The 14,700-nt window shown below is 42.2% G+C and overlaps 1 protein-coding gene across 2 annotated transcripts in view; it reads right to left on the bottom strand.

Moving 5' to 3' along the window:
• Nucleotides 1-14,700, bottom strand: part of LOC137369591 (sodium/potassium-transporting ATPase subunit beta-1-interacting protein 3) — a 693,785-nt gene that overhangs the window by 267,323 nt on the left and 411,762 nt on the right. For both annotated transcript variants that reach the window (XM_068030897.1, XM_068030898.1), the window contains exon 3: nucleotides 13,841-13,921. In XM_068030897.1, the coding sequence (XP_067886998.1) occupies nucleotides 13,841-13,921 (81 nt within the window). The remainder of the gene's footprint in view (nucleotides 1-13,840; nucleotides 13,922-14,700) is intronic.

Below are 14,700 nucleotides of genomic sequence, written 5' to 3'. Positions count from 1 at the left end.
AGTTGGCAGGAAAAAAGACAGAGGCGCAAGGGGAGAGCCAACTGTGCAACAGCCCCAACAAACAAATTTCTCTGCAGCACCTGTGGAAGAGCCTGTCACTCCAGAATTGGCCTTTATAGCCACTCCAGGCGCTGCTTCACAAACCACTGACCACCTCCAGGCGCGTATCCATTGTCTCTCGAGATAAGGAGGCCCAAAAGAAAAAGAAAGAAAGAAAGAATAATCACCTTTGATAAAACACAGCATCAATTTAATCCCACTCTATAAACCAAAAGCTCAATTTTACTTTACTAATTTAGATGTCCTTTTTACTTTACATTATTTTAATGAAGTTGTCCTACTTAAAACTAATAAATAGACCAGCACAAACATGCTAGTACTGCTTACAGGAATTTTCACAATGCCAAAATGCTGTTTCAGATCAACTATCAAACTTTTCATTTTCAATAATTCAGAAGTGCTCTCACCATTACCAGTCATGCTGTCCCTCATGTGGAGGTACAGACAGTAATGGAATACTTGAATGAGCTGAGGTATTTTAGGTATAGCTTAATACCTTATCCGTACCTCAATATTTACGAACTCCAAATGTTAGCAGTATTTGTAATCTTTCCTCAAATGCCAAAGACATTCAATGCTTGACAAGGTGAAATTATGCAGCTATTACGCGCAAAGTAAAAATGCAAGTCACAGCCTTTCTGAACAGAATAAGTCAGACAGATTGCTCTTTTTATTATTTTGTACTTTAAGGAAAGTTAACAATAAATAATTTGACAGACCAAGCCAGTTTTGAAACTATTAAATTCTAACAGTATTTTACCTACTGTATCATGTCTGGCTAACAGGACAAAGTTTAAGAACAGCTTGTAACATTTTCAGTTTAAGTTTGTACATTTTTATGATGATTTATAGCTGCAGTATGTTAATAGTATTTAAAATTTCCAACACAGTTCAACTTCTTATGGAGTCTTTACATCACATCTGCAGTGAGCAGATTCACCATGTCTCCCCACTCACACCACCATAAATTACAGCACATGTGGTATGTTATACAGTATGATGGAGAGTAAGCCTTGCTAATTGGCTTGCAGCTGATCATGCTGAGTGATACCAGCATAACTTTTCACTGTTGTGATTACATCTTATATCCCAAGTCTGGTAAACATTGGTTATGCTGTTCTAACTCTGTGGGTTACCATATTTGGATGGTGCTTATATTATGTGGAAAGCATTATATCAGTGATGTGTCAACCAACTGCTCATAGCTGGGCAGAAATACACACGAGGGGCTGGATTTTACGAACATACAAACAGACAAATTAGGAGCAGGAGTAGGCCACTTGGTCCCTTGAACCTCCTCCGCCATTCAATAAGTTCATGATTACTCCACATTCCCGCCTACCGCCAATATTCTTTCACCCCCTTGCTTATTTTATTGATTTTACCAGTTCTCTAGGGAGAGGCTGGGAGGCAGGGGTGGGGGTGCATGAATAAAATGGCAAGGGAAGACCGAGGTGGCGGATTGGAGTGCCTGTCACCTTCCCAATGCTATGGAATTTTACCAGGGCAGGGAAGGTTGAGGATGGCCTTCCCACCCAAAGGTCAATTGAGGCCCTTATGTAGCTAATTAAAGGCCACTTAAGGGCCTCTTCCGCTGCCACTGTTATTTTACCAGCAGCGGGGGGTAGGGGGGTGTTGTGGTGTGTGGCCCTCTGCCACATGGGGAGGCTACCCAGTAAAAGCTGGCAGCCTTCTTGTGGTCTCAGGGATGGGGGGATGCTCCTGATTGGGCATTCTGCGGCCTACGGAGGGACCCTGGAAGCAAGGGCCTCCACCTCAGAAAAACCCCATCTGCCCTCATGACCAATCCCCTATTCCCACCCCCTCCATCTCACCAGGGCCGGCTTGACTGGCCCCGGCATGCCCGACAAACTCACCATGATTCCAGGCGTCCTCCATGCTGGCTGGTCTGGGCCTGCTGCAGTCATAGCAGTGGGCACTGCTTTAGGTGGTGTTGGCAGGACTGAAGAGCTGCCAGCCCTCTAATTGGCTGGCAGCTCTCGGAGGCAGGAACTCTGCCCTTAAAGGGACAGGAACCCCGACAGCAGACAGTTAACTGCCTGATTGCCATTGAATTCCATCAGGGATTCTGAAAATGCGAAGGCGGGGTTGCCCTCATCTTTCTGGCCCCGCATTGGGACCTCTGCCGCAGGGACAAAATCCTGCCCCAGATTTTAGAACATTTGTTTTATTCTTATTGAATTTGTGGTATTTTCATTTAAAAAATTTTATTTCCAGAATTTCTTCCTTTGTTGTTATATCTATCCAACTGCTTTAGAATTGAATGGGGCAGATATATGGGACTGGCACTGAACAATAAGATCCCCTTGTAAGATGTCCATTCAAAGGTACCAATTTCAGTGGTATGGCCCCTAATTCTGGGCCAGATGGACAAAAAGGTGCCTGTGATTAACGCCTAAATAGACTGTAAAAAACTTTCCAATAGATTTACATTGTATTTACTGACAGGTTGACTCCTGATTCTTTAAATCAGGTAAATGAACCTTAATGCTTTTTCATTACACAAAAAACATTTTTACAATATCTCAGTTCTGTCCACTGTGGGCAAAAAATCATTTTAAATTAATTTTCCTCCTTGTTATTTTGTGTGCATAGCCAGCTTAATTTGTATGATCATTCTTTTAGAACCTGTAAGGGAAAGTTTTCTTTAAAATTAAAATGAGGTGGTCGAATTGTTTTAGTGGTAATCTGCCTCAATACTAGTTAGTCTGCCCCAGTCACTGAATCACACTCTCTGTTACATCAACTGGAGTGGAGAAGGGAGATCTTCCTAACAAGGCCACTGACAAATCCTTTCTCTGAATTAGTATCTGGATCAGAAACAAAACAATCCTACAGCACTTATGAATTGAGAAGGGTGAGGAAACATAAAGATGGTGAGATCTGGGATCAATTTTAACTGTTCCAATTGAGTGTGAAACAGGCCACAGCTACTCATTTTACACCCTGCCCACTTTTCCTAGCTGTTGAAATCAATGAAAAGGAGAATTAGGTGGTGTGTAAAATGTGCGACTACCCTGTTGTCACCTGTTTCATGCCCCGTGGGAATGGTTAAAATTGACCCCAACTAGTTATTTAAATTGTGAGCAAAAACAGTCTGTTTCTTTGTCTGCATGGTTCCATTCAAAATGAGATTGAGCAATCTCAACTCAGCTGCAGTGGGAATGGGCCCAGATTATAAAACTGCCACTAATTCTGTTCTGAGTTGGCACTAAGTTGGCAGTGTCACTCAGAAAGGACACAGGACGATTGGTGTAAGAAATGTTAAAATATCACAGAGATCCAATAAGAATTGCTCTTCTTCTTGTTAGAGCCAGATTTACCAGAATAGTAACAGTTTGAACACAACAAATAGGAGCAGGAGTAGACAATATGGCCCATCGAGCCATCAAAACGATCATGGCTGATCTTAGGATTCAACTCCACTTTTGCACCTGCTTAGCATATCCCTTGATTCCCTAAGAGACTAAAAATCTGTCTATCTCAGCCTTACATTTATTCAACGATGGAGCATCCACAACCCTCTGGGGTAGAAAATTCCAAAGATTCACAATCCTTTGAGTGATGTAATTTCTCAGTCCTAAATGATCAGCCCCTTATGCTAGGACTGTGCCTCCATGTTTCAGATTCCCCTTCCAGAGTAAATAATCTCTCAGTGACTACCTTATCCAGCCCCTTTGGAATCTTATATGTTTCAATGAGATCACCTCTCATTCTTCTAAACTCCAGAGAATACAGGCCCAATTTACTTAGTCTCTCATAGAAACATAGAAAAATAGGAGCAGGAGTAGGCCATTCGGCCCTTCGACCCAGTACCACCATTCAATACGATCATGGCTGATCATCCATTGGACAACCCCTTCATCCGAGAGACCAACGTAGAGAACCTTTGCTGCACTGCCTCCAATGCAATTATACCCTTTGTTAAATGTGGAGACCAAAACTGCACACAGTATTCCAGATGTGGTCTCACCAAAACCCTGTACAATTATCGCAATACTTCCTTATTCCTGTACTCCAATCCCTTTGCAATAAAGGCCAACATGCCATTTGCCTTCCTAATTGCTTGTTGTACCTGCATGTTAACTTGCTGCATTCCTTGTACAAGCACACCCAAGCCTCTTTGAACATCGACACTTACAAGTTTCACACCTTTAAAAAAATATTCTGCTTTTCTATTCTTATGACCAAAGTGCATAACTTCACACTTCCCTACACTATACTCCATCTGCCATCTTGTTGCCCAAATCACTTAACTTGTCTATATCTCTTTGCAACCTCTTTGTGTTCTTCCCACAGCTTACCATTCCACCTACCTTTGTATCTTCAGCAAATTTAGATACATTACTCAGGATTTTGTGAAGAATCATATGTCACATGTTCATTATTCTGCCATTAACACTCTCTCTGGACTAATGCTTTGTCTTTTCATACAACTACTAGTGCTCTCTTTGCCTTTGTTCTGTGACATCTTTGTCATTTAATCTCTCCTGCCCTCTGCCTTAGCACACACCTTCCCTTTTGTTCTTCTTCCCCCTCCCCCTTTTTCACTTGCTCAAAGTCTATTACATTTCTAACCTTTGCCAGTTCTGATGAAAGGTCACAGACCTGAAACATTAACTCTGTTTCTCTCCACAGGTGCTGCCAGACCTGCTGAGTGTTTCCAGCACTTTCTGTTTATATTCTATATAATTGCCGTAAGACATCTTTACTCCTATACTCAGATCCTCTTGTAATAAAGTCCAACATACCATTTGCCTTTTTAATTGAATGCTGAACCTGCATGTTAGATTTCAATGACTCATGAACAAGGACACCCAAGTCCCTTTGAAGTTCAACATTTCTCAAACTCTCACCATTTAAGAAATACTCTGTATTTCTGTTTTTCCTACCAAAGTGAATAACATCACATTTCTCCACATTGTATTCCATTTGTCAAATTTTTGCCCACTTGTTTAGCCTCTCCAAATCCCCTTGAAGCATATTTGCATCCTCTTCACAACTCACACTTCCACCTAGTTTGGTGCCATCTGCAAATTTGGAAATATTGCATTTAATCCCCATATCCAAATCACTGTTATAGATTGTGAATAGCTGGGGCCCAAGCACTGATCCCTGTGGGATCCCACTAGTCACAGTCTGCCAATCTGAAAATGACCAATTAATTCCTACTCTCTATTTTCTGTCCATTAACCAGTTCTCAATCCATGCCAGCATATTCCCCCGCAAACCATGCGCTCTAATTTTGTTTACTACCCTCTTACATGGGACTTTATGAAAAGCTTTCTGAAAATCTAAATATACCACATCCACCAGTTCCCCCTTAACTGTTCTGCTAGTTACATCCTCAAAAAATATCCAACAAGTTTGTTAAACATGATTTCCCTTTCATAAATCCATGTTGACTCTCCCCAATCTTACCATTATTTTCTAAGTGTCCTGTTATAATATCCTTTATTATAGATTCTAGCATTTTCCCCATGACTGATATTAGGCTAGCAGGTCTATAGTTTCCCATTTTCATTTTCCCTCCTTTCTTAAATAGTGAGATTACAATTGCCACCGTCCATGCTGCAGAAACCATTCCAGAGTCTATAGAATTTTGAAAGATAATCACTAATGCATCTAATTGGTTCAGTTGGTAGCATTCTCCCCTCTGAATTCAAAGGTTGTGGGTTCAAATCCTACTCCAAGGACTTAAACATAAAAAATCTAGGCTGGCTTTCCAGTGTAGTATTGAGAGAGTGCTGCACTGTCAGAGGTGCCATCTTTTGGGATGAAACATCAAACCCAGACCCTGTCTGCCCGTTCAGGTGGGCATAAACAATCTTATGGCACTATTTTGCAGAAAGACAAGGGAGTTATCCCTGGTTTCCTGGGCAATATTTATCCTTCAATCAACATCACAAAAACAGGTCATCTGGTCATTATCACATTACTGTTTGTGGGAGCTTGCTGTGTGCATTTTGACTGTCATTTTCTCATATTACAACAGTGACTACATTTCAAGAGGACTTCATTGTTTGTAAAGTACCTTGGGGCATCCTGAGGTCATGAAAGGCTTATATAAATACAAGTCTTTCTTATTCATTTTAGGAGGGCAATAAATGCTGGCCTGGCCAGCGATGCCCACATCCCATGAAACAAATAAAAAAATGTGAAGTCAGGTATTATAGCACTCGTATGCAGGTACAGAGTGAAGGCTGGGCAGCAGCTGTGGCTTGGACAGACAGAACAAAAATAATGGATAATTAACTAAGAAAGAATAGAGCGCTCAAAAAAATTTTTTAAAGATCCATGCAGCTTTTCCAAAAATTCTGAAGAATCATTTTATGATTATGTCAAAATATATCATTGTAATTTTAATATTTAGCAATTGGAACATTTCACAGAAAATAATTCAGAATATAATCATTATCACTAGAAATTGTGAGTACCCTAATGTGAAAGCTGCAAAGGAAATTCAGTAATCGAAGGACATTTTAAATGCAAATTCACGGACATGGGTCCCTATTCATTTTACAAACGTGGGTTTCTCTAACAGAGAACATAAGTATGTTTAAATTGTCATTGTTCAGCTAATCACATGCCAAAAAAGGGCAGTGAGCTCAGAGGAATGGTAATAGTCAATACGATGAACAACACTTGTCTTATGAAGAGAGATTGAGCAGTTTAGGCTTTACTCTCTGGAGTTTAGAAGAAAGTGAGGAGATCTAATTCAGGTATATAAGATGATTAAGGGGATTGACAAAGTAGACATAGAGAGGATGTTTCCTCTTGTGGGGTAATCTAGAACAAGTGGTCATAGTTTTAGGACAAGGAGTAGTAGATTTAAAACAGATGAGGAGAAATTACTTCTCTCAAAGGGTCGTGAATCTGTGGAATTCACTACCCCAGAGTGCGGTGGATGCGGGACATTGGGTAAATTTAAGGAGGAGATAGACAGATTTTTAATTAGAAATGGGTTGAAGGGTTATGGAGAATGGGCAGGAAAGTGGAGTTGAGGCCCAAATGAGATCAGCCATGATCGTATTGAATGGCGGAGCAGGCTCAAGGGGCTGAATTGCCTACTCCTGCTCCTAGTTCTTATGACCTTATGTTTATGCAATTAGTGGTAAGGTGGAGGAACATGACGAATTATAATATTATTACATTCATAGTGAATGATCACATTTCAAATTTCATGTTGATCTAAATATTGATTACTGTTAATCCCTATCAGGCATTATCATCAATTAATGCAGGTATCTTATTCATTTTCTTCTTGTTCTGAGGTCAGTTCAAGTAGAATGCATCCGTTGAAACAGTGGGTTGAATTTTACCCACTTATTTTTTAAAATGTGGTGTTGTTTCATTTCCGGGTCCGTAACCCGGAGACGAGAGTGGCACTCCTTCCAGTTCAATCCTCTGGGAGGTGGCCAATTAAGGGCTCGCCTCTGGGATTGCTGTCCAATTAGGGATTGCGGGTGGATTGAGGAGGCAGGAGCAAGAATCAGTGGGTTGAAGACACTGGCACACAAGAGGGTGGACTGAAATGGGAGAGAGACAGGGAAGGGCTGCACCAGACTTCACTGATGCCTCCCTGGAGGTTACGCTAGAGATGTTGAGGACACAGAGGCATTTCCTGTTTCCTGAGAGCAGGAGAAAGAGGCCAGCCAGCATGACCAAGCAGGCACGGGAAAGGGTCACACAGGGGGTCAGCAGCCAGAGTGTGGTCAGAAGAACGTGGATACAGTGCCAGAAGTGCTTCAATGACCATTTGAGGTCTGGCAAGGTGAGTGCCCTACCATGCTCAGATGGCAGCCAGGAATTAATCACATCCTCAGCAGTCCTCTTCATGCAACAACTGAAAGTTACACTATTTGCAACAACATAGAGGAATGGGTGCCCAAATCCCTTTCTCATCCATCAGAAGCCCTAACTCCACTCTCATAGCTGAACCAATAAACGTTCACTGCTCTTTCCAGTGTCAGGACCATCGAACGTTCCAGCACCTCATGATGTATCCAGTGTACCCCTTATATTCATCACAGTCTTGTTCTCCATCTTGCAGCAGAAGAGAGCAAACAACAGCTGGGAGAGAAGTCGCACCAGGTGTGCAGCCCCCTTGCTGGCAATCCTGACATCAATGGAGGAGGAAGCCCTACAGCTTGGGAGGGCTATGTGACTGTAACAAAGGTAAACTTTCCCTCTTTGTCCTGCTTGACCTGTCTGCAGCCTTTGACACATTTGACCACTCCACTGTAGTCCAGCTGGCTGAGACTGCTCTCACCTATTTCCATTCTTATCCATCTAATTGTAGCCAGAAAATCACTTGCAATAGCTTCTCTTCCTGCTCCCGCACCGTGACCTCTGGTGTCCCCGAAGGATCTATCATTGGCCCCCTCCGATTTTTCATCTAACATGCTGCTCCTTGGTGTCATCAACCAAAAGCCCAGCAATAGTTTTCACATGTATGCTGACGACAATATCAATGATTTGGATGTGGGGACCAAATATAATATTTCCAGGTTTACTGATGACACAAAACTAGGTGGGAATGTGAGTTGTGAGGAGTATGCAAAGAGGCTTCAAGGGGATTTAGAAAGGCTAAGCGAGTGGGCAAGAACATGGCAGATGGAATATAATGTGGAAAAATGCGAAGTTATCCACTTTGGTAGGAAAAACTGAAATGCAGAGTATTTCTTAAATGGTGAGAGACTGAGAAGTGTTGATGTCCAAAGGGGCCTGGGTGTCTTTGTTCATAAATCACTGAAAGCTAACATGGAGGTGCAGCAAACAATTGGGAAGGCAAATGGCATGTTGGCCTTTATTGCAAGAGGATTTGAGTACAGGAGTAAAGAAGTCTTGCTGCAATTGTAAAGAGCCTTGGTGAGACTGTACCTGGAGTATTGTGTACAGTTTTGGTCTCTTTATCTAAGGAAGGATATACTTGGTATAGAGGGAGTACAACAAAGGTTCACCAGACTGATTCCTGGGATGGCGGGATTGTCCTATGAGGAGAGATTGAGGAGACTGGACCTATATTCTCCAGAGTTTAGAAGAATGAAACATGATCTCATGGAAGCATACAAAATTCTTACAGGAGTCAACAGGGTAGATGCAGGATGGATGTTCCCCCTGGCTGGTGGGGTGGGGGGGTGGGGGGTGTCTAGAACCAGGGGACACAGGTTCAAAATAAGAGGTAGGCCATTTAGGACTGAGACGAGGAGGAATTTCTTTACTCAGATGGTGGTGCATCTTTGGAATTCTGTATCCCAGAGGGCTGTGGAGCCTCAGTCATTGAGTATATTCAGGACAGAGATCGATAGATTTCTAGATATTAAAGATATCAAGGGATATGGGGATAGTGTGGGAAAATGGCGTTGAGGTAGAAGATCAGCCATGAGTTGAATGGCGGAGCAGGCTCGATGGGCTGAGTGGCCTACTCCTGCTCATAGTTCCTATGTTCCTATGCTCCTACACTCAACTCTACCTCACCACCACTTCTCTCGATATCTCCACTGTTGCTAAATTATCACATTGCTTATCCAACATCCAGTACTGATGAGCAGAAATTTTCTCCAATTAAATATTAGGAAGACTGAAGCAATTGTCTTCGGTTCCCGTGTGAAGGAATCTGGCCATAATGAGGGATTATAAGGTTAAAAGAATTATTTTCCTATGAATGAGGGATTAAAAAATTTTAAAAGGGGTCATCTTCCTAAAAGGTTAAAAAAAAGTTCATGGACATGCCTCTCTGTTAAAAAGTTGCCTCATCTTAGAACCATAAAGGCAACTTCTGATTAGAGGGATTCTTTCATGGCTCGGTGTCATCCTTAGCTTTAAAATGCTTCTGTGAAGTGCCTTGGGACATTTTATTATGTTAAAGACACTAGATAAATGTAAGTTGTTGTTGTTATTGTTGGGAGGCAGTATGCCAAGTCATCGCCGAAGGTGAAATTGGGGTGCCACAGAGAGAGGAGAAAACATAATGTTCTAACCATTCAATCAAATTGGATCAGCTCCTTCATTTGTGCATACATTCATAGTTGAATACCAGCAAGATGTCAGAAGATGCGAACCATTGAGACCTGCAAGCCTCACTAACTTCTCTCTCCCACAGGGGCAGCAACCACATGAGGAGGCAGTGCAGACCTGAGAGGAAGAACAACACTCTGAGGATGCACCGCCACATTAGTCAAGTGCACTGTCCATCAGTACAGATGCACGCACATCGCTGATAGAATGGGTGGCACAAGGCGAGGAGCACGTCACATGTGAGCAGGAGTCGATTATGGAGGCAGTAACAGCTGTGGGGAGCCCCGCTCAGAGGATTGTGGACAGTTCCAACCATGTTAATCCGGCTGGCGATGCTGAGCCTTGGGGGTCATAAACAAAGCAGGTGCTTGTGGAGCAGCAAAGGGAGATGTGTGGCCATCTGTCAAAGTTCCCAGAGACAGCGTGCCGCCTTGGACCGAACATGGAGGAGTCCATCCATGCCATGAGTGCCACTATGTCTCAGGCATAAAAGCGCATGACCTCCTTCATTGAAGGAGTGGCCACCGTCATGGACAGTCATATGCGGCATGCCAACGAATGAATGTAGGACAGGCACAACGGCCTCCACAGTAATGTCAACAACCTTGAGTAGCATTGATCGTTCAGTTGCAGTAATGGCTCAGAAATGCATAGAAACACAACAAGGTGTTCTCCCACTCTTGGTTAGAAGGGAAGTGCAGGTGAGCCCTGAAAGGACAGAAGGAGGCAGGGATGATGGCAATAGGAGCTTTTCTCAAGGAAATCCCCCTGCAAATGACCTGCGGCTGCCCCCTTTATCCCTCTGACAGAGACACAAGTGCTGCATCCTGCCACTATGACTGACGCTGCCCCCTGCACAGATGCAGGTGGGCAATCTGTGGTCGGGCCCTCATAGCACTGTAACCCGGAGGATGTGTGCCATGGGCATCTCATTCACCAGAGCAGAGAAACGAGCAGTCTACCTCCTCATCTGATCCAGTCACAGGGATAGCAACACAGAGAAGTATGAGAAAGAGAATGCGGAAATAAGTTTAGCAGCACTGTCAAGAAAACATGATATGCCAAATGAGAAATATTAATTCATCGGTTGGAAACTTACATTCAACTTTTAATGGAAAAAATCCTACAGTTAATTTAAAAAACAAACTGGCAACCAAGATGGCCACCACAATTTGCATCTGAAATACCAGCAGATGGAATTGGAGGGACAAGTCTAACAAGAAGCCCAGCCAGAACAATGCTTTGGCTAACTGAGTAGATTATCCAGATCACTCTTGTTAGCAGGACATTCTAAGACATCTTGAGGCATTTATGAGTGGAGACATCCCTCCAGGATTTAAGCACTGATAATACCACCTGAGAGGTTTTGGGTTTTAGACTTTGGACCTCATTAAAAACAAAGAGGATTGAGAGAACCATGTGACCGTCTCCCCAGGTTGTGTAAAACTGGGAGGTTTGCTACACAAAATGAGACAAGACAGTAATGAGACTGCAGCAGCAGAGAAGGCTGTGTGCCTCCACTTCTCTCTCTCTCTCTCTCCAGAAAATATCAAGTTTGAAAACCATCTGCAACTGTGAACCCTCTAAGCCTACAGACTGCTACAGAGACCAGGGGAAGAGAGCCACCTACAGGACTACCTCCAAGAAAACCCTGGGCCAAGCAGGCTAGCCACAAAGTGCACTTTGACCAGCCAAAAACTTCAAGAATCCAACTCCATCTGGAAAACCACCGAATCATCCAACCTCAGACTGTATATTTAACTTTTATTTATTCTGGACTTTAATCCAACTGAAAAACCTACTTTCCACTCTGTAAACTATGTATTTATGTGTGTGATTCTCGTGTGAATGTGTACGTGAATATGTAGCACATATTTTCTTATTTTAAAATCAGTTTTAGATTGTTAAATATAATAAACTCAACTCTTTCTTGTTTAAACTCAAGTAAACCTGTCTGATTAGTTCTTTCATGATCACATTAAAGGTAAAAGGTAAAACACTCACTGAGGTCGTAAGTACAACCACTGTTTAAGAACGGAATAAACCCTGTTGCAGTCAAATAACAGGAAGGGCTAGAGGGGCGAATGTGACCCCCCTCCTCACCTGGCTGTAACAAGCACAAAGGGAATAACTTTTATGTCAGTGTCAACTTGATTTGCTTTATTTGAATGAAACCGTTTGTGCTGCCTAAGTGATAAGTCTCATGTAGTTCTTATTGCCCCATTGCACAATCATCATTAGGAGTGGCCTGGATGTGATATCAGTGAAAGTCGAATGCCACAGCGTTGAAGTGGGAGGGTTAGCGGCTTGCGATTTCTTTAATCAAGGAGATCTTTATATGAGGGCTTGTTACAGTGGCCACAACTTCTATCACAGAGACTGGATCCCAAGAGTGCATTCTAGGAAGCCCTGCACTCAGGTGAATCTTGCTTGGATGACAGCATCCCAGGCTTTCCTGGTCTGCAGGTTGATGGGCACAGGCCTCAGCAGGACTTCTGGGTGACAGTTATAGTGTTGTAGTGTTTGGAAATTGCAATTGCATTGTGCATTGTGCACTCTAGAGGCTGCTGAAGAACATACATGCTCGCAAAGCAAAATCAACAGACCAATACCAACAGAAGGGTGCCATGTATGCATTTCACAGCAAAAAGACAACAAGATATAGCCAAAGTAGAAGCAGATGACCCGAAACATACTTTTGTCCTCTCTCTCACACACAGCAAATAGCCACATGTGACAGTGACCAATGGCTGGTCGGATGTAGATGTGCTCATTGATACAGGAGTATCTGTCAATGTCATGGGAGACAAAACATTCAACAAACTTCAGGATTGCTCAATTCTCTGCAAACCAGGGAATACCAAAATTTTCCCTTACGACAGTGACAACCATTTCACTCAGGCCACGCTAGGACAGGTGGTCGTTGGCAGAAGCACATCGGCAAATTGGCCCAACACATTTTTTTTCACATTTTCCCCACACCCCCCCTGCCTCACCGTCTCCAAGTCTGCCTCAAAAATGGCCTGCGAAAATTCCCCGAAGTATGTCATAAATTCTAACTTAATTTTGATTGTCGATATAATGATTATACTCTCACTTTGTAAGGGTAAAAACAGCACTCCAACTTGTAACATCCAACAACAGAAAAACAAATTATTTTGTTTTCCATCCAGATATTCTGGTCAGGTTTATCACAATTGCCAATCAATAAGCACTGACTTTGCTGTCTTGAAAATATTGCTAATTATAGACATAAAGATGGGTCACCTTGAACCATTAGGTACAGGATACCTTAGACAATCAGGTAGTATCTGAAGAGTAATCGCTGCAATTAACAAATGTCAGGTAATTATTCTGCAGACATCATACCCAGAAGACACCACATTACCTAATTTCATATTCTACAGTATCTTTTGTTCTCATATTTTAGTTTTTTACTGTTAGGAAGAATGAAATTTGAATTACAGGGAACCTTTTTCTAATGCAGCACATTACAAGTTAACATCAGGGTTGTGAAATGCATGGATAAGAGTTGCTGTTTTAGGCCTCAGGTGGTCAAACCAGGGCATCCATTGAAAACAAGTGAGAGCAAGAAGAAAACAAGTCACTCAGACATCCCACTAAAGGGAGATCCTGGTGTGGCTAGATTTGAATTTATCGTTCACTCCAAAATTATTACAAGCCAGGAAATGTCCAGCTGACTCTGTGCATAATGATTGTTTTCAAGGCTGGTTCTTACCTTTGAGAGTCCTCCAACTTCTAAATAGAAGCAGAAAATGAATACATTCCAGGCGACCCACAAGGCTGTCCAGATAGAGTACTAGATGCATAACAAAGATAGAAGGAAAAATAGTTAAATCAGTAAGAAATAAACACCAGAAAATAAAAGGCAGAGTGAATACACTGAGCTTCTCACCCTCCCCTATTCAACAATTCTGCTAACACTAAGAAATTGAAGTCAATAATATAGATGTCACAACTATAAACTAAGGTTCTACTTTATTAAGATATACCTGCCACAGTCCCAATTTATTCACAGTGCTAACCTGAGCAAAATGTTATTGTCATCATTAATATCCAGAGAGAGAAAATGATAAATATGCTTAGAAACAGAAATTTTAGGGATTCATCTCTTCTTACAACTTTCATAGCTATCCTCAGAATTGACCAGCATAGCACACTTTAGTGTGTTCATCATGATTCTCTTCTTGGAGAGTTAACCCTCTTCTGATCAGAATGTCTAATGAAAGCAACTTTTGCTAAACGTGTTAACCTATATGGTTCCATAAGTGCCAGATGTCGTCAGGTAACTTACCCGATCTTCTGTCCTACTGCATTGCATTTGAACATCCAAAATCAGGTGGGTTGGAGTCATGTCAGAGGTTAAAATGCAAAGAATCTGAAACAGGAACCCAATCCACCTTGAGCCCGCCCACTTCTGGTTTTAACAAAGGCCAGGTGACCAATCCGTTCGTGGGAAGTGAATTAGTCATTTAAACATTATGATGAAGGTTCTTTCCCTCATTGTAAAAGTCATTCTATTTTCAACCACAAGCGGCAAGGTTTCACTGGCCTCAGGAAACTCTCCAGCTTAAATGG

Source organism: Heterodontus francisci, chromosome 5 (assembly GCF_036365525.1).
Source record: "Heterodontus francisci isolate sHetFra1 chromosome 5, sHetFra1.hap1, whole genome shotgun sequence".
NCBI classification, from domain to species: Eukaryota; Metazoa; Chordata; class Chondrichthyes; order Heterodontiformes; family Heterodontidae; genus Heterodontus; species Heterodontus francisci.
Note: the sequence above shows the minus strand (reverse complement) of the source record. Positions and strands in the feature narration are given on the sequence as shown.